At 36.3% G+C, this 23,536-nt stretch overlaps 1 protein-coding gene across 11 annotated transcripts in view; it reads left to right on the forward strand.

Moving 5' to 3' along the window:
• The window catches only part of PPFIBP2 (PPFIA binding protein 2), a 112,258-nt gene that overhangs the window by 53,131 nt on the left and 35,591 nt on the right, over positions 1–23,536 (forward strand). For 7 of the 11 annotated variants that reach the window (XM_082761161.1, XM_082761157.1, XM_082761160.1 and 4 more), the window contains 3 exons: positions 8,317–8,409; positions 12,917–13,030; positions 21,404–21,535. In XM_082761161.1, the coding sequence (XP_082617287.1) occupies positions 8,317–8,409; positions 12,917–13,030; positions 21,404–21,535 (339 nt within the window). Of the gene's footprint in view, positions 1–93; positions 931–8,316; positions 8,410–12,717; positions 12,823–12,916; positions 13,031–21,403; positions 21,536–23,536 lie in introns of those variants that run through there. The other 4 variants (XM_082761164.1, XM_082761166.1, XM_082761159.1 and 1 more) reach the window with 3 other exon arrangements.

Consider the following 23,536-nt stretch of genomic DNA (forward strand, 5'->3'; position numbering starts at 1 on the left):
GTAACAGGGAGTACTTTTAAACTTCCCTGTTTTGCCAGAGTGTTGCTTTGCATATGCATTTATTATCGTGGTGTTCTCAAGTATGAAACATTGCCATGCTATGAGACTTCAGCTTCAGCTTCAGCAGATAAAAATCTTAGAAGGGTACCGTCATTTTTTGTTAAGATGGAAAACTGCCTCTCTGGCAGTGTTTATGGAATAATTAACTTATCCACAGGATCGTCCTTGAATTCCTTCTCTTTTATAATGTTTTTTGTGAGGCCAGGCAAGTAATTCAAAGAGCAGAACTTATTTTTAGTTTTAGTCTGGGCCTTGAAATAAACTAAGAAGTCTGAGTCGTGTTACGATAAACAGGGAGTAAAACAGAGACAGGAAATAGGGGGTCTTTGGTAATGAGTTCCAGCCTCTCTTGAAACAGAAAGCCAGGGAAAGCATTACTTGAAAATAGTTTCTCAGTGACAGCTTAATAATTTTAGCTTAGCTTGTTGTTCAACATTAAACAAGAACAGTTTCTGCAGATTTATACTGTTCTTGAAAGATCTTTTTTAAATATAATTTAGCAAGTTATATTTTTGATGTTTTTAGAGTTACGTTGTTCTCGTTGCTAACTGATCTGCTGTTTAAAAAAAACAGATGTTTGGGGGAGAGTCTGAAGTTTATACAGTTGTGCATTGTATATACATCTGTGAGAAGCATTTGGGATAAGACTGGGACAGAGGCAGTAGATTTAGCTTGAAATGTGAATACACGTTCAAAATTTTAGAAGCTGAGGGGTTAAAAGGGGAAGAAGTCACAGCTATATCCTGTAGAACAAAGCAGTGCGCTTGTTTCCAAAAGTTTCTTTTAACCCTGGGAATGTGACTGCTGAGATGGGCCCAAAGCATGGATGGTGAGATTGATATTTACAAGCACTTCACGTGGCTAAAGAGGGTAAGTGGTTTGCTGTGCTTTGTTTTGTCTTTGTAAATGCATGTTAGCAAAGTTAAGTCAGAATTCCGAGTTTCGCAGAAGGAAATGCATTGGGTGCCTCAGACGTAAAATATTGTAAGTTCCTTTATGAGAAATGAATTGGAGACGCTTCATGCAGGAGGGGGAGGCATGCAGGAGGAGGGCGGGAGGGGGGAGAATCAGCTGTCTTTGTCTTTAAAAGTGAAACTCTAGAATCAAACTTTGAACAAATGGCAATAGATTCTAGTAAGTGCTTATGCTTTCCTGAGATTATAACACAACAAAGTATATCCTACGTGACAGTGTATGGCAAAAAATGAGAATACATTGTTTACGACATTGTAGTTTAAAATTAAGATGTATTTGCACTGGTTCTTCACTTAATTCTTCATTGAGGTAATTGTAAGTGACTTTTTGGGATGCCTTTGTTTTGGATAAAAATGGTGGTACATTTTTCCTGCCCACATTTCTCTTATTAAAATATGTTTTTGTTTTTGTTTTTTAAGAAAAGCAGTGCTATTAAAATCCTAATTTTGTGATAAACGTGAATGTGGACATGAATTAACTGCGTAATATAATGAGATTGTTTTTGTCTTCCTGTAAAAGAAAAACAAGGTTTATGCAGCTGTCTGATCACCTTAGAAAAATCCCTTAATTTTTGTCAGCTTGTAGGTTTTATAGGTTTTAACTATTTATTTCTCAGTTTTTGAAAAATGCATGAGTGGGATGAGAATAGATCTTTCACAATATACTGTTTTTTTGTATGTTTATTTGTTTTTAATTACAATATTGATTTAATTGTATGTCATGTAAGGAGCACATCTCACTATACCTTTAAAAAACTATTTTTAACCTGTGTGTATTTTTAATGGAAATTGTATGCACGATATTTATGTTAGTGCTTCTGTATGGCACTAGTCTAAAAACATAGGTATGCAGATGAGCATGCACTCCTTTTTTGTTTTTACTGAACATGTAAACATAAAATATAGGTAAATACCTGTGTGGAATGTGAATAGGAACTTCAATTTTGGTAGCTTCTTGAATAAATATAAAATATTCATGATATGTCAGTCTTTAATAGAAGCTTGAGAATCTTGAAGTTCAGTTAAATTACAAAACATTTGCATCACATTCTCAAAGCGCTTACATTTCTGGCATGTGGATGGGGAGGGGATTAAATGGGGAATGAGTGGGTGAGTGAAGGAGAGGAGGCAACAGGAAGTACATTTGGTAACATTAGACTGTTAGTTTAACCTGTGCTCTCTACAGTTAAAGCCAGATAACTCTTTAGTGGTTTTTGAGATCACATTAACTTGTTATTTAAATATTTTGAGTATGGTATGTCTGTTGCCCCTGCTTCTTGGTTTAATTTCATTTCTAAAATGTAATTTTGCTAAAAGAAAAAAAAAAAAAAAGGCTATGGTGTGGTATTAGTGGTATTATCAGACTGTTGCATTCAGTGTGCACTGAGAACTACAAAACAATAAAAAGGTAGTTTCAGTGAAGAATGGCTTTTACTGAAATGCTAACCATTTTGGGGGTACGAACAACAGAGGGTGTCTTTGGGATGATTTTCAAGTACTGTATTTAGAAAGGATACTCTATTCAAACATAGCACAAACTTCTTCAGAAATTAATAATGCTATTACAATGGTTGCGCTTAATTCCTTTTATGTAAGGCACATAAAGGAGAATATCAATATTGCTTCTTTTTCTTGCAGGCTCTTAAAGGGAGTGAGCACATGGGGGAATTGCAGAGGAATGAAAAATGATCTTGCATGGTTCCCAGGAGACCTTGAACAGTGTGCTCCCGAATTCTTTTGATAAGTGGTTTAAAAAATAAAATAAAATCTAAGTTACTTATTTAATTTTCATATTCAGGAATCCTAGTGCCATGTCTGGCACTGACTAGGATAGATTTGGGGCCCTGCAATCATAAACTATTGCTCTTTGGCTGCGACTGCAAGTATGAGTACCCTCCAGAGTAACAAATGGCACTTAACAGAGTAGTTGCAACAGACTTCCATAAACCATTGGTGAAGTACACCAAAGCTGGTTCCAATTTCATCATAAGAAGTCACTTCAGAGACCAGGATCGGTTTTGATGTTGCAGTTAGTTGGTTAAGCCACATTTTCCCACATGTATCTGTGCCTTGGACTGGATTAGGACAGCAAACAAACAATTATAAAGAAATCATGAGACCCTGGTAAGGGGAAATGAAGGACACAGATGATATTTTCAGATGCTTAGAACAGAGGATACGGTTTTAAGCAGTACTATTGTAACATAACAACAACAGTAGCATCATGCAACAGCAGCAGGTACAAGGCAATATTTAGGTCAAATTTAAACAGAGCGTTACCACGTTTCATCTCTTTCCATTAGACTTTCTTGATGTTAAAATGACCTGTGAAAAGTGCTGTGCCAAGAATGCTTATAGGTTATGGATAGAGTGGGCACAACAAAGTAAGATCAAATAGAGCCAAACAAGCAAACAAACAAAAATTTTAGTCTCGTCTCAGTTGTATATGAGGCACAGCTCATGCTTTGTTTGCTTTTTTTTTTTTACTTTTTTTTTTTTATTATTTTAACTTTTTTCTGTCTATTGATAGAAAGAAGAATTAATGCTGCCTGCAGGAGTAGTCTTTCTCAAAGAGAGAGAATTTTGTGTTGATAACATCTTGCCTGATATCAAAGACAAAACTCTGCAGTGGGTACAGCTATGCTATACTTTATGGCATATGAAGGTGGCAATTTCAGAACCGTTTGGGTGAGCTTATTCTGCCTGGAAAGCTGAATGGTATCTGACACACAGAGTACCACCCTGGTTTCATGCCTTTTGTAGCAGAGTTTGTAACAGCACCAATGTTCAAAGATACCTTGTTAGGGAGGCGCAAAGCCAAGTTAAGGAGGTCACAGGACACGCCAGGGGAGGCGCGTCTCTAAGCAGTCTCTTTCTAGAAGGAGATGGAAAAGTTCTTGTGTATATACAGGACACTATTACCATTACTTGTGACTGGCTGTCAGTCTGTGGGAAGCATTTGGCAGGTAGCTAATGTCAGGTTCTTTTACAGGGCCTAAGCATGAATCTGTTGCCATTAAACTTCTGTTGCAAGCTAAAGAACCTAAGGCTCTCCCCCCACCTTCCAAATGCTAAATGTGCGTCATCTTCAGCATGAGTTTCTTTGGTTCTCCTAAGGAGCTTGGGTTAAGAGGTTCACATACAATTTCCTCTGTGGTGCTGTTGCTTTATCCTCCTTCCATCTGGCCTTAATTGGAACACGCTATTCTGAATAAAAATGACATAACCCCCATTTTGGTTCATGGGCATATAGGTGTAATCACAAGTTACTGAGTTTCATCACAGAAATAAATGCTAATATTTATGATAAATGATATCACGTGCTCTCCAAGAGCATTATGAAACTGGGCTTTTTGAACTGCAGTAGATGAAGTGTAGCAAAATGGAAATTCTCATGTGTCAGGAAAACTTTGGAAGGGTAAGACTTGTCATTTTGAAAGAGATGCCTTCATATGGAATGGAAATGTGATGACTCTTGTAGCTTGCTTTGGACTTAAATTTTCAAGTGTGTGCAGCTCTGAGCTGATGGCTGACCTGAGACAGATATACATTAGAGCTGTGCTTTTGTTTCTTTTGTTCTGGCTACTGTACATAACCTGTGCTAACAAGAGATGAAGCGGTCAAGCATATGCTGTATTAATTAAGCTTATGATATTAAGGGTGAACCTCATGACTTCTGTAAGGATATCTTCCTTAAGTAACTTAACTGTCTGGAGGAGAAGTTTTAGCAATGGGAAAAGTTATCCTGATAAAAGTATAAATATTTGGTCAAAATTATTTGATTTTAAGGACTGCGTGAATTTACCTAGCTTTGCCTGTACTTAATTGCAGACTATATGCTGCTAGCTCTTTCAGATTGACTGCCATTTTCACTTAATCAACAATGAACAATGACAAGCAGAAAAATCCTGTTGTTGCTTTCATAATTGCCTTCAGATGAAAGGCAGGAATTGCAGATCCAGAAATCATGTTCCAGCCACCTCTCCCTCCTCAAGTATGCTGAGTGAATGTACATACATTCAGATGGGTGTGTATTTCAGGTAGCACTAGGATGCCAAGAGATTAAATTTGTATTATATCCATAGATAGATGCTAAAATAAAATTGTTTACTGTGTGGGCTTCTCACTCACCACTATACAATAGCAAATATTGTGACTCATAACACCAATTCTGCTGACCCAAAACAGTAATCAAAACTTGGGAAGTCTGTATTCTTCTAAATATTGTCAACTCCAGAGAGACTGGAAAAAGTCTATAGTGTACATTTTTCCTGTATTGAAATATAATATCGCAGTCTGTGTGCTGTTAGTAGTTTGCGATAAACTGGCTGGTTGAACTCTGCTGGCCATATTCCTCTTCTCAGCTTCTGAACTGCAACAGAAAACAATATGTCATGGATGTCCCTAATCTTTCCCATTAATGCAAGTACTACAGTTGCCACAGGCATCTGATTCAATTATCAGTGGAACTGAAAGTGATTCATGTGACTCTGAATAAGAAGGGAGGAGGGTTTTGACGTAATCTGTATGCTAAGAGGTGGGTGACTTGTTGAAAAAGCTTACAAATCACCAGTCTAACTGACTGCCAGATTTCTTTTCCCAGCTCCTTCCTCCTCCATAGCCCAGTATGAGATACCTTAGTGATAAATTTCTGTGTAAGTTTGCTGATGAACTTCAGAAGTTGGTGGGTTTTGTTTTAAAATCAGATGTGTTGGAGTTCCTTGGAGATGAAACCTAAGACACAAGGAGAACGTAAATTGGCCTATATTCAATTTTATTAGCTTGCATATGTGCTTGTTGTAAGGGGCTTACTTTTACAGACTATGCAGATTCAAGTTTTGTTTCAGAAACCTCTGAATAGAACATCAGTACATAAACTCTAAACAACAGTTGTTCAGTTCTGGCAACATGCTGCATTCTGAATTGTCTCCTGTTAAAATAACATGCAAGGAAACAAAAATTCCTTGCTTACTGGACTCTGAGCTCCTGTCTGAGAAGGCTGTTGAAAATTAAGCTAGCTAGCTGAATTGATCAAATATGTCTTCCCTTTCTTGCCATACCCTTTTGTATTTTTGCTAATTATCCTTGTTTTAACATAAAGCTGTTGAATCATACTCTAAAGTCTGATTTTTTTTTTTATTTTTTTTTTTTTTTTTTGTATCATATTCTGGAGGGATTTTTAAGCCTTTTTCTCTGAATAGTACTCTGTAATGACTGGATCACATAAGTGATACTTAGACGCTCATATTTTCAGCATATGTTAATATTATGTCCAAATTAAATTAAAGGGAACATATTCAAGAGAGATCTGGATACTAAAGATGAATAAGAAGCTGAAGCTGCTTTTTTTTTTTTTTTTTTTTTTTTTTTTTAAGAACTGGCATAAATGGTTTTGAATTATTTGAGGAAATGCTTTGCATTTATATCAGGTGCAATCTGATTATCATTAAACTATATCCAAGTTCTCTATGGAGAGTGTAATATAGGTGCTTTGAGAAATTGCTTTGCAGCTGTCTTAGGCAAAGCATGTATGGTATACACTTGAGTTTTCATCTGCAGCACTACTACCATCCTAACTGTTTCAGCCACCTTTCCTTCTACTTCTTTACTACGTTATCAGAAACTTTTTTTTTTTTTTTTGACATCTCTCCCATTGTTTCATTACAAGAAATATAATTAACACATTTAACTTATAAGTTGTGGAGCTCAGGTAATGATTTTTAGTCTTTAAAGCTACATCTTCTGAAGCAACATATTTGTCTGTGGAAAATCTTGTTGATTCAGCCTGCTGGTTCATGTGGTTCCATGAGTCTAGTGTTCATTGTTTGTCATCTCTTACACTAACTCATTGCTGTCTGGTCTTACAACTTCAGTGCTACGGTTCCATATTCAGTTCCTGCTGATACATGTGATACCTAACTATACTCAGTTTCATCTCAGTACTCTTTCACAACTGCAGCGTGCACTCCAACCATCCACAGATGGTCTTGGTTCATATTACATTGTTTTATCTTGTCTTAATGCATGCCACAAAGACTTCCCAAGTCTTAAACAACTGCTGTGTGTCAGTCAGCCCCTTTTTTTAGCAGGCCATTTTCTGTGTACTGTACTTATCTGAGCGGTCTCTGGCTGACCTTTTGCCAGGGTTGGGTTTTTTTGTTTGTTTGTTTTCCACTTCTCCTTGTCCACATGTGTGTGATTCACTAGGTCTTATATGGGTATTGAGTGTTGAACTTCCAACAGAAGATACTTCACAGTCAGTCAGTGCTGCAGACATCACCAGGGGTTATACGTTTGCTAAATGTGAGTGTAGTAAAGTGTCTGTCTTATTTGTGATTTGATGTTGAATTAATTCTTAGTTACTGATTATATAAAATGTTCAGCTGTGATTTGCAGTGATGACAAGTTGCTTATGTTAAAATATATTGGCAGCAATTTAACTCACAGTGTTTGTAAGGGAAGGTGGTTACACAAGTGGTTACAGGCATATCTCTTAAATCTAGCATAAAAAATAGCAGATGACAGCAGTATAAATGGTGCAAACAAAGACTACCTGACTGGGCAGTCTTCATCCTTATCTTTTGTTACTAGGAGAATCTTCTCCTGCCTAGTAGTGTGCTGTTTGCTGTTTGTAGTGTGCTGAACTTGATGTTCTGTGTTCAGAAAAGTGTTTACCTACCATTGTGTGCAAGTGAGAAATATTTGGAAGGCCTGTGGGCTGTCCATTGGGAAAACCATTTAATAATATGGAGGGAAGTTTTATCTCTAATGTAGCTGCCAAGGTTAAAGATTTCTGATCTAAAAGACTTTGATCTTCAAGTGGAATAATAGTCCAAGCAGAATGGCTGATGCTTTGATTGAGGATTTATAGCTGAGGTCAAAGGATTATCTAGATGGACATACAGAAATAAATCTTGGTTACTTATGAGGATTCCTTATTTTCATTATAGTGTTATGTTAACAAGGAATGACCTTTAAAAGCATATAGTTCATGTTTTTGTCTTGTTAAGCTGGAATCTCCCAGTGAAGTGATAAGTTGCTAGCAAATATCAAATCTATTCCTATACAGTTACTGATTGTTGGAAATGAGAAAGTATTCAAAATCCAGCTAAAAACTACACGTGCAAAAGGTTTAATACATACAAAATAAACAGCTTTGTTCTGTACACCTACTTTTTGCATGTATTTTGCATTATAACAACCATGCTGTATCAATTTTATTATCTATTGCTTGAAATTTTAATATTAACTGTAAAAGTTCTTATAGTACTTTTCTCCCCAGTCACAGGTGAATCATCATTCATCTACTAATAATGAAACCTATCAAGAAAGATTGGCACGATTAGAAGGTGATAAAGAGTCTCTCATACTGCAGGTATGTTTTAAAGAGAATATTGTCTATGTACTTGATATTCATTGAATAAAAGGTGAAATAATAGAGTATATTCTGTGGGGAAAAAAAAAAAAAGTTAGCAGGTCATGAAATGTAACTAATAGTTAATCAGGAATTATGATTATGATTTTTATAATCCATATGATTAGTCTAATGGTGCAATAACTGGGTGTAGGGGTGGGGAATAGCAGCTATGGTAAGAATGACGATTAAGGAACTTCAGAGTGTTGACGTTTTTGCTGTTACTATTATCATTAATAATTATTATTATTTCTCCAAGATAATAATGTACTGGTAATAGTTTTCATTCTGGGTTTGCCGGATTTTGCCAGTTACTTTCTAGATTCTGCATGACACTGTTTTTAATGAACTGAAAGACTGAAGAATAAGGGAAAAATTATGCTGTCGTGTTTCAAGATAATGTACTCATCCCTTACTTTCTTCTCCATTGAAGTCATTAAACTTCTGTTAGCAAATGTGTGTTGCAAAAACGTTATCATTCCACTGAGTGATCTATTTCTATGTTTATGAGAATGGATAGGTTGTAACAGTATGGGAAGCTGTTTAGCATCTTGAGACGAGGGATTCAAAAGCAAGATGATGGACACCATATAGTTTCAGACAGATAGTTTGGTTATTATTGGGATGTGGAAGACTTGCAAGTCTCAGAAATAAAAATGAGAAATAAAAACTTTTTCGTAAGTCATAAGTGGGTAGAACTAATATTTTCCCTGCGTGTATATTGTATTGAAGTTGCTTTACATCACCAAAAAGCTTAAGGAGTGGGAGGTAAAGTCAAATAAAATCCTGAGTGGAGGAAAAAAAAAATAAATAAAATCTGTTTGGAACTTAAATGAAACACACTGTTCGTGTGTTTCAAATTTCCATTTTTTAATAGGAGATTAGAAGTTCGTTGAGACAGCATCACAATTGTAATAAATAAGATTATTAAATAATAATTATTCTAAATATTTATTTATTATTAGTTTATTGATAATATTAATTTACATATTAATGAAACTGTTATTAACTGTAGCATGTTGATTCTATTAGTGAGATTCTATTAATGATAGCACACTGCTTTTCACACAGTATGTTCACTTCTCACACTTGTACAAATGTGCACTCATAGTTGGAGCAACAATTAGAAGAATTTATTAGAAGAAAACCCAGCTGTTCACTCAGAAGCACAGGGCTGTACTGATGCACCTGTGTCTTTGCCCTGAAGGGGTCCTTCATATCATCACATATGTTTATAGTCCCATAATCTTTGTGTATAGAAGGGGCTGTCCTCTTGGATGTGGTTTTAACCATACAGATGGTTGTTGATTGTTTTGCACTGGTGGTCTTCTACAGCTTTGGCTGTGTTAGAAATGTGTCAGTTCTTGCAGATTTAATAGGACCACTAGTCTCCAGAAGCACCAGAGGCAACTTAGAGGCAACTTCTCAGTATGTACTTTCCCTGTCTCTTCATGTTGCTTTTTAGAAGATATTTCTTCATCCACAGAAATAGGTATTTAGACAATACAGCTAATACAGTAAACTCCTAAAGTACATGGTTCATGCTTTTATGACATGGTTCAGAGTCCTGCCTGCAGTTTTCCCGCAAAAGGAATGGATTAAAATCAGATGTAGAAACTTTTTTTTTTTTTTTTGCCTTTTACCTACATTGTAACCCCATCGAGAGGTATAGTCAATATATTCTAATGCATTTTCTTATTGCAATGCACGCTATTGCAGTAGAACTCCAAAACCCCCAGTCAAATAACATAGATGAAAGCCTTGGTCAGCAGGTGATCAGCAACAAAAATAAGAAGACGCCAAGATCCAGAGCTGGGGATTGGTCCTGGGCAACCTGCTCTAGATGGCCCTGCTTGAGCAGAGGGGTTGGACAAGATGGCCTCCAGAGGTCATCCTCCTTTCCCACCTCATCCATCCTGTGATTCTGTTAGAACCTCGTTTATACCAGTTCTGCACATTCTGTCTATGCAGTCCAATGTGAGGAATGTAAGCAAGCCCCATCTTGAGGTTACGTTGGCCTTAGAGAGTCTGTTGGTGCAAACCCTGCTCTTGAGTGTGACCAATGGCATGAAAGATGAAAAAGTGATTGGAGACAGAGCACCTCTCTGTGGTGGTTTACAGTCTGTTGTGCCAGTAACTGTGGCCCACAGCTATAATTTGTGGGGAATACAAAGCTGGGAGAGCTCCAGTCTTGCTGAAGAAGAAGCCATACCAAGGCAACTTTACAGGTGCCACTCACACTCTGTTTCTCCCAAGACTAACTCAAACAGGGGACCTTGAAACCTACTTCTGCTGTTCAGTGTGTGGTGGAGACTGGAAATGCTACAGCATCAACAATACTGTTTTAGAGCTCAGTGCCTGTGTATAGGGGCTAATGTACTTACTGTTTAGTTTTTTTGTTTGTTTGTTTTGTTTTGTTTTTCCACAAAGGTCTTTTTCCTAAGGTATTTTAAAATATTATACCACTTGATTTGGGGCTATTTTATCAATATAACTCCCTTATAGATATTTACGGAAGATGTATTCACTAGGGACTGACTCATGTTGATGTTGCACTGCTAAGGCAAGATGGACTTGCCAGTGCAGCATATGCTGAGGTTATACTCTGTGTGCAGCTTACTGATTCCTAGAAGAGTCTGGCAGATGTGATCTTAAATGGAGAGGAAAATATGAGCTCAAAGTAGCTAATGTGCCTCTCAACCTAATAATTGGAATATTCAGCACAGTGCTTCTAAAGCTACTAAACTTTTACTAAACGCCTTTGCAGGTCACATTTAATACACAGAGTTTTCCTTATAAGTTTCAATACTGGTTGGAACTTAACCTGACCCTTTAAGTCAAACTTGTTTACTTGCTCTGAAAACTGTGTCAGACTGAAGAAGGGGCTTTGTTTGTTTTGTTTTGTTTTGTTTTTTCTTGCTTTCTGATCTCTCAGAACTTCTTGTGCACCATGACATACGTAATGGGAGTGAAACAAAAAAGTTGATAAGCAACAGACTTCCTTGTGGGCAGTTCTTTCCACCCTACCAGTTCACATATGTCTTAGTGTGCTTCTGGCCAAGAGTGGCAAAATGTTGCGATCTCCTTCCACCCACCCTTTCCTGTCATCTCTCATCCTGTGTTCATCTGTGCTTTTCTCAAGGGCCAACTACTTTAAAGGCATAAAAATAAAATGCTCTGGTTTTCTTTTTCTGTATCCCTCTCCCAGGCATCCTTGTCCTTATGTTTGCAGGTAAAACAAATATGGATCACCCAGTCATTCCCGCTGCAGCTGCCCTGAAGTGAACTCAGTTGTTTGTTGATTCCCTTGGGCTTTAACAATGCTGCTTAACGGGTATGGGTACATCTTAAAGGTTTCACTTCCAAGTACTTTTTTTTTTTTTTTTTTTTTTAAGTACAAGTACTCCAGAGTTGGATACGAGAACATAGATAAGCTTTTGTTAACATGTTTCATTAAAACTGGAGTTTAGAAACCTATGGTTGCTTTGTTGTTTGAGGTAACATTTTCTAGTGTAATCAAAGTTTAGTCTGCGGTGGAAACTACTTTTATATAAATAAATACCAAAAATGAATCTACAGAGTGTATGTGCTTCCTAACATAGGAATTAACACTTTTTCATATCTATCTAATGTTATTCTGAGCCTACATGTAGGTTGTTGTTGGTTTGTTCGTTGTTTTTTTTGTTGTTGTTGTTGTTGTTGTTGTTGTTTTTTTAGAACTTCACAAGCTTTGAGCTTGGCTGCTGGGCTTTTCTTGTTACACGTTCAGCAGTCTGTACCACAATTCCTACAGTTCTTTACCAGTATAGCTTATTGTTTCTTTTCCTGGGATTCATTGTCTGTATCTCATTTCTTTTGCTGTCATGTTTTGGCTTGCAAAGCCTGGGAATTTTTCTTGGAATAGAACTTTGTTGCTGCTAAAACATGCCTTTTACTCATTGCATTCCTTACAACTTCAAAACGCTTTATTGATAGGTAAGCTGTTTTTCTGTTCTTGTAAGAAGCAAGGTAATTGGTTGGTTTCCAAATGAACAGTTTTATCATTTACCCATTTTAGGGAGCTGAGTGCCAACAGAACGTGAAATAGCAGTGCATGCTTCAAGACCACTTCAAGTATTTTCAGTATAATATGTTCTTTGGTGTTTTCTAGTTGTTGAGACTTGTGCATGAACTGACTCAGGCTACCTATAAGTATTCTTCCAGCTCTTCTAGAAATGTTCTCTCATTTTAATATTAAAAAAAAAAAAAAAAAAAACAGTCCGAGTAGGGCGGGGGTTGAATTAAAATATTTGTAGGTGAGACTGGAAAACTGTCTCAGTAGAGCAAGTTATGAAAGAGTATGAAACTACTAAGGACTTTAAAAGAGAATTTGCGGTAAAAATGTGCATTTGGAAGTTAATTGTATAATGAAATTCAAATTTATTTACAGTCAGTTCAGTAGCATTGCACTTCTCTTCTCAAATTACAGGTGAGTGTTCTTACAGACCAGGTGGAAGCTCAAGGAGAGAAAATCCGGGACTTAGAAATCTGTCTTGAGGGGCATCAGTTGAAACTGAATGCTACAGAAGAGATGCTTCAACAGGTAAAAATCTGAATTAGAAAGATTTTTACATAAGATCTTCCAAAGGAGAGGAGAGTATGCAAGCTTAGTCTGTCTGCATGTGTGAGTGCCTTTGGCAAAAAGAGAAAACAGAAAGAATTGCCTCTTTTTATTGTTCTCTTGCTGCTTTGCACTTTTTTTTTTTTTTTTGAAATAAAAGTTTCTTTGTTTTTCTGTTGCAAAAATGTTTTATTGGCTGGTTACATAACACTGTACGTGGCAGCATGTAAAATGAAACTATTGTGTATTATTTGCACTGTGCTGATGAACTAAATTTGGACATGGTTGAGTAACTGGTTAGACAGGTTAAATGTACCTCATATATGTACAGTTATAGAATTGAAAACTTTTATTTAAATAAAACTTCTATTTTCATAAGGCTTTGAAGCTGAACAGTTAGTAAAGTTGAAATGAATTACTGTATCAAGTTAGGTTCTATACAGATTTTTGCTTAATTTAGTTTTCCCCTTGTTTTTGGAAAAAAAAAAAAAGTACATTGCATTTTTTGTTATCAACAGTTTCAGGCTATATGATTTAATCTATTGGTGGTGTTTCATGACATATATTGAGGAAGAAGGATGAATAATAAGTATCTAATATTTCATGTGTTACTGTACAGATGATAGCTTTGTGGCCATGAAAGAAATTTCCCTGTGCAATCTTCTGTTTCTACCAAGAAAAGTTGCTAAACATGCAGATAAACTGCTGGTAATACAGTGCACAGACATTGAAAATAAATTTGAAACTAACCCTTAAAATATAGACCAGAAATTTGCAGGATATATATTGTTCTTAAGGAACATGTATTTCTCCTTTCCACCTACTGAAATGTTCTGTTACAAACTTAATATTTTAGTCTGTGTGAAATATGCAAGTCTTTCAATTAACTATTCAAAGCTTTAAATTAAACTTAAGTTATTCTGAATAAATTTATTTTACTATGATAAGGATCCATGTACATTTGTATCTAAATGGTAGCAGTTTCCATATGGTGAACTTGTATCCTAAACATCTTTCAGTCAGAACTCTCCAAGTTTCTCAAAATAAATAATAAAAACAAACAAAAAATAAATAATAAAATAATAATCAAAACAAAACAAAATTGGTCTCACAACTGTTGTAACCCAAAAAGTTTCCAACTATGAAAAGTTTTATTCTATACTTAAATGAAGAGGTGTTTTAGAAAATGTAAACAGCAAGTACGTTTAGTTTTTCAGTGACATCTGAAGTGAAATTCAAAGAACAGTAACTGTTTATTTAATATTTAAATTATGAAAATCTGTTTTCAAACTTCATGAATGCATTCATATAGAGTGTAGAAGGTTCCTGTTTTAATGTAAAACTAGGTCGTCTTCGTCAGCAGTTTCCAATGTCCTGTACAAGTGCCCATGACACTTAGTAATGACATGAAAGATATTCATGTTGTCATTGAGTTTTTCCATTCAGAATTATTCTCTGCATCATTCAAGGGCAATTAAGACAGTATTACGGTATTAATTTATTTTTTGCAGGAAACTACCTGTTTTGTAATACAAATAAATAAATAATAATCATCCACCTCTATCTGCTTGTATAAACATTCTTGCTTTTCAGAAAGACTTCTATTATTCTCTTGAAGTATATTGTAAATCCAGTTTTAGTTCTTGGTTCTGCTTACTTATTTGGAATATATTGAACTACATTGATTCCTACATTTGTGATCTTAAGCTGACAGCTTCTTCTAAACAGAAGATGGAATGATTAAGATAATTGCCATATTTTGAGCAATCTTTAACGTGTATTGGTAGAACTAAGGTAACTGCAATATGGATATGCATATTTTTTTTTACTTACCTGAGAACCCATATATGTGAGTACAGCATAAGCTTTGTCTTTTTAATTTTGGGAACTATAAGAAATCTAACTTAATTTTGTGCCCAAAATGCTACAGCAACAACAACGAAAAAATGATATGTCTTGTTAAGATAATTTAATGAAATTACTTAAAAAGTTGGTACCACGACAGCAAGGGTATGTAATGCTACCCTGCAAAATAGCTTTTCCGAGTCTGTGCTAGCAGAGACTTGTCCACTTTGTAAGGGTGTGGTTACTGGCTAAAATCCTTTTGGCTTATGATTTATGCACAGTTGTTTTGAACCCTGCTACAAAGCTATCATGCAAACACTTTTGAAACAGCAGCTAAAATAAACTTTGTTCGAATTACCTAAAAAGGCTGTTCAGCATTTGGGATGGACATCTTGAATGCTGAACAACAGAGATGCTGCTGCTTTGGAGGAAATTGTGATTCTCTAAGAGGAGGGACCAATATTCCTTAGTCACAATGTGGGCTTATGGGAAATGTGTTGAGATCATCTAACAGTTTTCCACTACAAAAAAAAAAAAAAAAAAAAAAAAAAAAGAGAGAGAGACAGAAGAGAGAGAGAAGGCTTTGTTCTGTTCTTTTGTTCTCTCTGTTCCTGAATATGTGCATCTGAAACTTATTTTTTACTGACTCTGATGCTCACCAGAATTTTTTCTCTATGACTGGGCAGAAAGGAATGGGGGGGCAGGCAGTGGTTAAAAGGAGATATTTTTTTGCTTGGTTAGTGAATTGAACCAGCTTACAGAAGAGGTTAAGGCATGGCATAAGGACAGTGGTGGGCTGCACATTTGACCTAGATGTTTATGAAACCACAGCCAAAATAAATATGACATGTATGTTTTCATGACATGTGATGCTACTATGTCAAACTCAACATTCTGCTTTTGTAAGGATACTTTTTCCACTACAGACCCTAATTAAGAAAGAACACTGCCTTTGAGGTATTTGCATTGTCTTTAAAATGAAGTAGGTCTTTCAAGAACTCATGAAAGTCAACGGCAAAACTTTAGATCCGTCATTAAATATCCTTTTAGTTTGGGCCAAGAAAAATGTTTTCTTGTTCTTCAATCATAGCCAGTGGTAAGAGAAAATTTTCTGGGGCATGCCTAGGAACAAGACCCCAGTTTGGTCTCTCTGAATTGACTTCTAGTTGCCAATGAGTGTGTAAAAGACATGGAAATGATACCTGTGTGAATAGTTGCCTCCCTTGCCCATTAGTACGTTGTAATGAGTTTGTCTCAAAACAAAACAAAAATAAACAAAAAACCTCCTGGAATTATCTTAAAAACACAATTTATGTTGTGACAGTCCATTTCTAGTATACCAGTTACTTTAAAATGTGATATTACAGCTGATTTTAGAGAAAAATGGTGGATATGTGTCTTGCTCTAAATTAATCTGTAGCATTTCTAAGAACTTCCAGTGAATTTTAAAAAAGAAATTTTAAGCGAAGAGGGGATCTTGAACATCTGCTACATTAGCCTCGGAGGGACTTCCTATCCACATTTGATCAACTTTTGCTTCATTTGTACTGTGAATAAATGTAGAACAGAATTGGAAAGCAAAAGTAGATTTTGCTCTCTCTACATATAGATAAAGTAGTTGTCCTAAATTGTCCCATAACAGAAAGCACCAGCCAGCCAGAACGCAAATGCACTGGTGCGATGGAATCAATGTTGTAATTCTTGTCAGTTTGAAAAGGGAATTTTCTACACATTCGGATTTCACTTCCACAGTTCTTTTAAGTGCATTTGGTATAGTAATTATCGCAAGTGAAAATACTTCTTTGCTATTCCTGTGCTGCACTTGATTGATTTAGCAGATACTAGTTGTCATTGAAGCTCTATGGCATAAAATGTACAGGTTATTTTGCCAACCAAAGTTGTGCCAAAATGCTGAACTGTGTGGCAGTGGCTGTCTTCTGCCTGACCTGTACCAAATCCTAAATGTGGTTTGACAGTTTGTTTTTGCCTTCCAGCTTATTTGTGACACGTAGTTGCACAAAGCAATCCAGAGGAATCTTGTCAGATCGCTGCATTGCATAAGGATTATTGTGTCTTCTGTCGATTAAATTCTGTTGCAAAGTACAAAGTGCTTGGCTTTAGGGTTTTTTCTGTCTTAAACACATGGAGACTGAAACACTTGAATGAACAGGAGTGAATTTCTGTGCTTTTCCTCTTTCTGGTGTTAGTTTATGGCTAATTTCTACCTGGGTGCGCAGAGCAGGTGAACATGTGCCAGACAACATCCTTGGTGAGGCGCAATTGAGAATGTTCTTAAAAAAATTAAAAAAAAAAAAAAAAATGCAGGGAGGAGCTGTATTAGAGTAGGAACTTGAATCCCATGCAATTTAGCGTGTACCTATTCTGTTTTTGCTGTTGTCTTTTTCTCAAGGGAGATGGAATCCTACCTTGGTTGCACAGTGCAAATCTGGTGTGTATCTGTTTGCTTCTCAGGAACTTTGTTGGCTGGCAAGGTTCATTCCTTCAACTTTCAATTGCCTCAGTTATCTGATCTTAAATGAATTTCAGCACTTGTTTATAACGTGTGGTAACTCCTTGCCAGCAGCTAGCTTACTGTTTCAGAGTTTGAAGTGTGCTCTGTGCTGCTCTGGTTGTAAGGCGTGAGGTTTTCAGAGTATGCTCTCAAGTTGTGCAGCTTATCTATACAGGTGAGCATTGCACTGTTTTATTATTTTACAGTTATAGGCGCATCTGCTTGTCAGATATATGCAAAGGGCTGTCCAATTTGTGAATGCAATGGGAAGTTCTATCCTTTCTGTTGCTTAACTATATAATGGACAAATGATGAATTGGAGGGCTGTAATTCACTTTCTGCTACTGAGTTGCACCATTTCATGGAGATTACACACGTACATTGCTCTCAGCTGTGTTTTCAGTTAAGCAAATATCTTATTTCCACCACAGCTGACACACAGCACTTGGAAAGTGCAGTCCTCATTTGCGGTGGTTCTTGCTGAATTTTGCTTACCAGGTAGGTCCATCTGTCTCTGCCTCTCTCTCAGCTACTTTAATGAATGTGAAAAGTATGAAATTTTGGAGTCTTGTATTTTGTACAGTGCACAAGTGCAAATGAGACCCTAGCGTCTGCTTTTTTTTTTTCCACTTGTCTGGAATCTTATTTATGGTTTCTGAAACAGTATATAGCATGATTATTTCATCTGTTTTGTAGACTGCTAAATATCCTGAAATGTACAGTGCTTAAAACAGATAACCTAGAATAGTGTGGGTGCCCTCTTTCTAAGCTGTTTTCTGTCATGTTAAATTTTATAAGCAGCTTTATGAGAAATTTGTATTTCCAAGCCAACCAAATGTGTGAGATATAGTGCATGTGTCAGTTTCACTAGCAATATTGAAAAGCATGATTAAATATTTACGAAGTATACAGAGTGAATTTGAAAAATACAGTTGTGTTTGGAACTAGTTTGGTGTGCATTGATCTGTCTGCCATACATGTTTTGTACCTTCTGCATGAGTCATCTTTGTAATTATTCTACTCTAAAATAGCATTTTCTTTATCTTTTTAAGGTTAAAAGTTGATTTTCACAAAAAGGACCTTCAAGAAATTAATTTATATTTTTAATGGATTTTAAATGAAAAACAACTAACTTGCTTATACATAAGATTTCTTAGAATATGTTCTATATTTGAGATTTTTGAGATCCTCCTAAAGCTGCTACAACCCTAATTACCATTTTGCCTCTCTCATATTATCCTTTTTGCTTTAAAACCAATAACATAAATTTGTATTTTCTTTTCTTACAATGGCATATTTATTCTGGCTGGCTTCAAGTTGCATCATACCACTGAAATACACTATAATTTCTCTGTAACAAAATGGGTCACATTCTCTAATGAGCTGTTCGCTGTGAGCATCTGCTTGAAGATGAAAATAATTGCTTCCAGATGTTATCCATTTCAAGAGGGGACATTTACTTAAAACGGCACTTTCTTTCAAAGCAAAAGTTAGACACTCTAGATGCAAGATAAATTGTCAGCTGTTTTAAATCAATGTAGCTCCATTGAAAACAAACCAGGGCTAGTTAGCTATTTTGTCTATTTTAAGGCAAGAGATTTATGCCAGTTTACACTCGCTGAGGATCTGATCCTCCAGCTTCAGAGCAAACTGTAAAGTTTTGTTTGACTTGATTAAAAAATGATCTCAGCTGCCTTCATGCTCACTCATACCAGCTAGCACCTTACTCTTCACATGGAGCTGCTGAACTCAGAATGAGGGTGAGGTATTACTCTCCACTGCACAAGTAAGTGTAATTTAGGAGCCTATTGAAAAAGTAGGGAGTAATAACAGACAGTGTACTCAAAGGACAGATCCGTTGTTAAAAATGTCTAGATGGATGCTATGCCTTATTAAGAAATCTTCCTGTTGCATCACTGAATGCCAAGTCAGTGTCAAAATAAATAAATAAATAAATAAAGTTGTGTTAGTTCAACAGTGAATAGAGCCTCTTATCCTGCTAGATTGTTTGATGTTAAGTGGCCCTATTTCTCTATCAGAGTTCTCATTTATAGCTGTATCTTAATCTGCAGAAATGTGCTGTGTTACCATCCGTATAGAGCCTGTTCCAATCAGGGCTGGAATATGCGCAGAACTGGATCTTGTGTAAATTAATGAGGATGTCATCCTTTATCCCTGGAACATTGAGGGGTTATTTATAATTGCAATTTGTAATCACCTTTGTAGAAAGCAGCTAGTACTGGGATTTCATTAGGTGACTGCTTCTTAGAATAGGAATAAAGTCAGTGCATTACCTTTTCCTGATTATTTCATTATTCCATCCAAAGACCAAAAAATAAAAATAAATATAATAATAAAACTACATTTTTGTTTATTCTCCCGTCCATACACAAATATCATTGCCAATGTCAGCAGAGTGGGCACAACACTGGGAATAGTGGGTGGCTTAGATAACTTGTGTTTCAATGCAGATGTAAGTTGAGTGCTATTTCTGATTTGGGCAGTATTCCCCACCAGACTAAAACAATTTACATATAAAGCAGATTTGGGTTCCAAATGAATTTTAACTGTATAATTTTTAAAATACTGTTTGTGGCTTCCTTGGCTCTAAACCATAGTATACAACATACTCTGCAGTTTGTGGAAGAGGGTAAGATGAGAAAAGCATACTGATGGAAAGGGCAGTTTTTGACCTCTCAGTAACATCAGCATAGATCCGGAATACCTATGCTAAATTCAGTTAAGGTATTTCCATGTAATTCAAAGCAGAATCTGCTGTAATTCCTCAGTATGTTTCATGTGATCAAAACATAGATGTGAGTTACAAATAACCATCAAAATTTAAAAAATAGAATATCCAATAAATAAATAAATAAAATTAGGCACTTGGAAAGTTAAGTATTGAATTTTCAGTAGGACTTAAACTCCTGAATAGATTTTTCACTTTGAAAATAGAGACCAAGAGATGCAACTTCAAATATATTCTGTTACGTTTTTGAAGATTTTTGGCTTTTGCTTTCTTGGAAACTGAAAGATGCAATGAAGGTGAATGGTGAATGTTTTCCAAATACAGTGATATCACTCTGTCCAAAGTATGCCTTTCTCTGCAATCTGAAAAATGAACTCAGGGCACACGAGCAAAAGTCATGGCCAATTGTTTCTAGTTTGGTATTAGTCAGTTTAGATATTACCTTTTAGGTTCCAGTTGGGTATTATTGCTTCTTTTTCAATGTTGTTCCCTCTACAGTTAGTAGTGTTGAAAAGTTACCAAGTACCACCCAGTATAAACTTAAAGTACTGTTAGCATGACTACAGAAATGTTGCTTATCTTTGGTACTGTTTTGGTTAGGGTGCTTGTTCTGTAACATAACCTTTGCTGAATAACGTATGATAAAATGTTCTAAAACACTGCATTATAATACTAAAATGTAGCTCCATCTGCTGAATATCTTAGGAAGCAGTCAACTGTTCTATAGTGTGTTGTCTGAAGGCCTCTATGTTATGATGTAGGTTTGTGTGTGTTCAGCCTTAGTGTTGTTTTCTGATCTCATGTCTTGTGCAAAAATAAACACTGTGCCAGACATTTTATTGAAGTGGGGAAGAGGACAGTGGTTTAGTGATTAACACAGGAGAATGTGTAGGTGAAAATAGCTGCAGAACTCGAAACATGCAGTTCAAACAGTTCAAAGTATAGGCAACATAAAGAGAGGTAAAGAAATGTGCTTTCACATGAATTTGCCAATCACTCCGTACTTTTTGAGTTACTTTTTCTGCCTGCAGTGAATGACTGTGTTAAATCTATCTTTCAGCATTAAATGCTTTTTGCACAGTAAAGTAATAGTGAATGTGGCTTTTGAAGAAAAGAATCATTTTGCTTTTGTATTGAAAACATAAACAAAGGGGTAGACACCTATGTATGGAACTGTCAGCAAATCATGCAGCATTCTGTCAGTGTTCAAATAAAAATAACTCAGGAAAATTTTCTGCTTTGCTTTCAGGAGCTGCTAAGTCGAACATCACTAGAGACTCAGAAATTGGATCTAATGGCTGAAGTTTCAGACCTGAAAATTAAGCTGGTTGGTATGGAGAAGGAACAGAGTGAATATGAAGAGAAACAAAACAAAGCTGAGGTGAGTTTCTTTAGATTGTTTTCTTTTTTATTTTTTTTTCCTATCTGTGTCTGTAGTATGCTGTCATACACCTGAGTTTTTGAGCTGAAATCAGCATGCAATGGGATCTTGCATATTTACAGCACAGTCTGTCATTGGCCCTGTGAATTCAGTGAGGAATATGGTTATGCATTTTTGGGATGTGGTTTCTTTTCCTCTCTCTCATTATGCTTCAAAGGTTGCTGTTTGGCTTTAATCAAGACACAAAGTCCCTTTCAGCAGCATACTGTCTTTCTGGTAACCCTTTCCTTTCCAGGAAAGGGAAGCTGTACTGGCATGGATGTTTGAAGCCTACCGAGCTTGTTTCCTTGTTTTATGACAGAGAAATACTGTAAGCTCAGCAGTATCAGGGATGCTACAGACATTTGTAAGCAGAGACCCTCAGTGACTTTAATTCATTCAGGGAGAGGCAAGAGAAAGAGCATTTTCTTCACGTGGACCTTTTCCCTTGTGGTGACATAATAAATAGTAGGAAAAAAAACACTTGCATTGGAGGTGATTCTCATCCTTTCTCCCCTTAGATGTGTAGTGTTCTGCACATCAAAGGAGCTTTGATTTTTACAGTATTAGTTAAGGAAGAGAATATGAAATGGGGAATAATATGAACAACATCCATTTGCTTTACTGGGTACAGTCCCACAGAAAATTCTATGGTAGCAAGCAGCAGGTGGGAAACAGAGAAGAAAGGGATTATGGAAGACAGGCATTCAGATGAAGTGTTGTGTGTATGTCTACCCAGTGGTCTTGCAAGGGGACCGCCTAGCCTGGGAGGGTTACCTAGCAGGGGAGGATTAATAGGGCTGTGGCTTGAGTCAAGATTTATACTTTGTTGACTAAAAAAAAAAAAGACTTTATGTTCCTGTTGACTTAGGAGAAACTGAAATCCAGCCAGTGTTAGAAAACTGTTCTCCATATTGTTGATAGTGGAATATTTGATAACTATGCCTAGGTAATTTACTTGCAGTGACATGATAAGTTTAGGGTGTGTTCATTTTTTGACTTATTTGTCCTCTGAAGTTTTCTTTAGAGATGAAAAGATAGCTTAGAGAGAGCATTTTCTGGCAGAGGTTGCAAGTCAGTGGTACCAGCTGCTGCTGTTTTACCACCTGTAGCCTTCTCATGCTCTCTCACCCATAATTGTCAGCGTCTTGTGTACAGAAAGCCTAAGCAGTCTCGTACTGCCTTGAAAACCTAAACAGGTCTGTGCAACATGTAATTGCTACAGGTGGGAGCCTGTTCCCAGCTGTAGTCTTCCTAAGAGGCCTTTAGACTTCCCATTGCATGGTGAATACCAGGAAGAAGCTGCTTGAATTATTCCAAGACATGCACAGTCAGCCTGACTCTTGGAAAGCAATAAAGCTTCTGAGTGCATTTGGACTGACAGTAATTTCACGTGCTGATTAGGTCTGGGCCTGCAATGAGGGTGACTGTGACCTGTGAAATTCTGCTGCTGCTGCAGCAAGGTGTGTGGCTCACTTCAAAGGAAAAGCTCTATTGGTCTGGAAGCCCTTGTTGTATTGCTAAGTGATAGGAAATGCCCCACTGAGATGGAAAAGGATTCTAATCTGATGGAAAAGTTGAGAATCATTGTGTTAAGTGTGCCCTGAATTATTAATTACCCCAAGATGTGATTAGATTTCTGGCCTGTTGGAAGTTGCAAACCTATCCATACAGAGCAAGGAAAAGGGATGTTGTACCTAAAGCTGTGGGAAATAAAGAGCGTTTTCAGTTTGCTTGCTAAGACACTTATTTATTTCCGATTGTTCTGAATAAATCTTAATCTAATTTGTCAAGATAATCAGGGGGTTGCTTTCAATCAAATTGAATGCTTACTTGAATTGTAAAGCCTTAACCCTACTTCAGTTCCTTTTACTATAGTTTTTATTAATTCTCAATACAAACGCAATTTCAAACATCACAATGAAATTTATTAACATATTTTCTTTATACTATTGGACAACA

Source organism: Aythya marila, assembly GCF_965140915.1.
Source record: "Aythya marila genome assembly, chromosome: 5".
Taxonomy (NCBI): Eukaryota; Metazoa; Chordata; class Aves; order Anseriformes; family Anatidae; genus Aythya; species Aythya marila.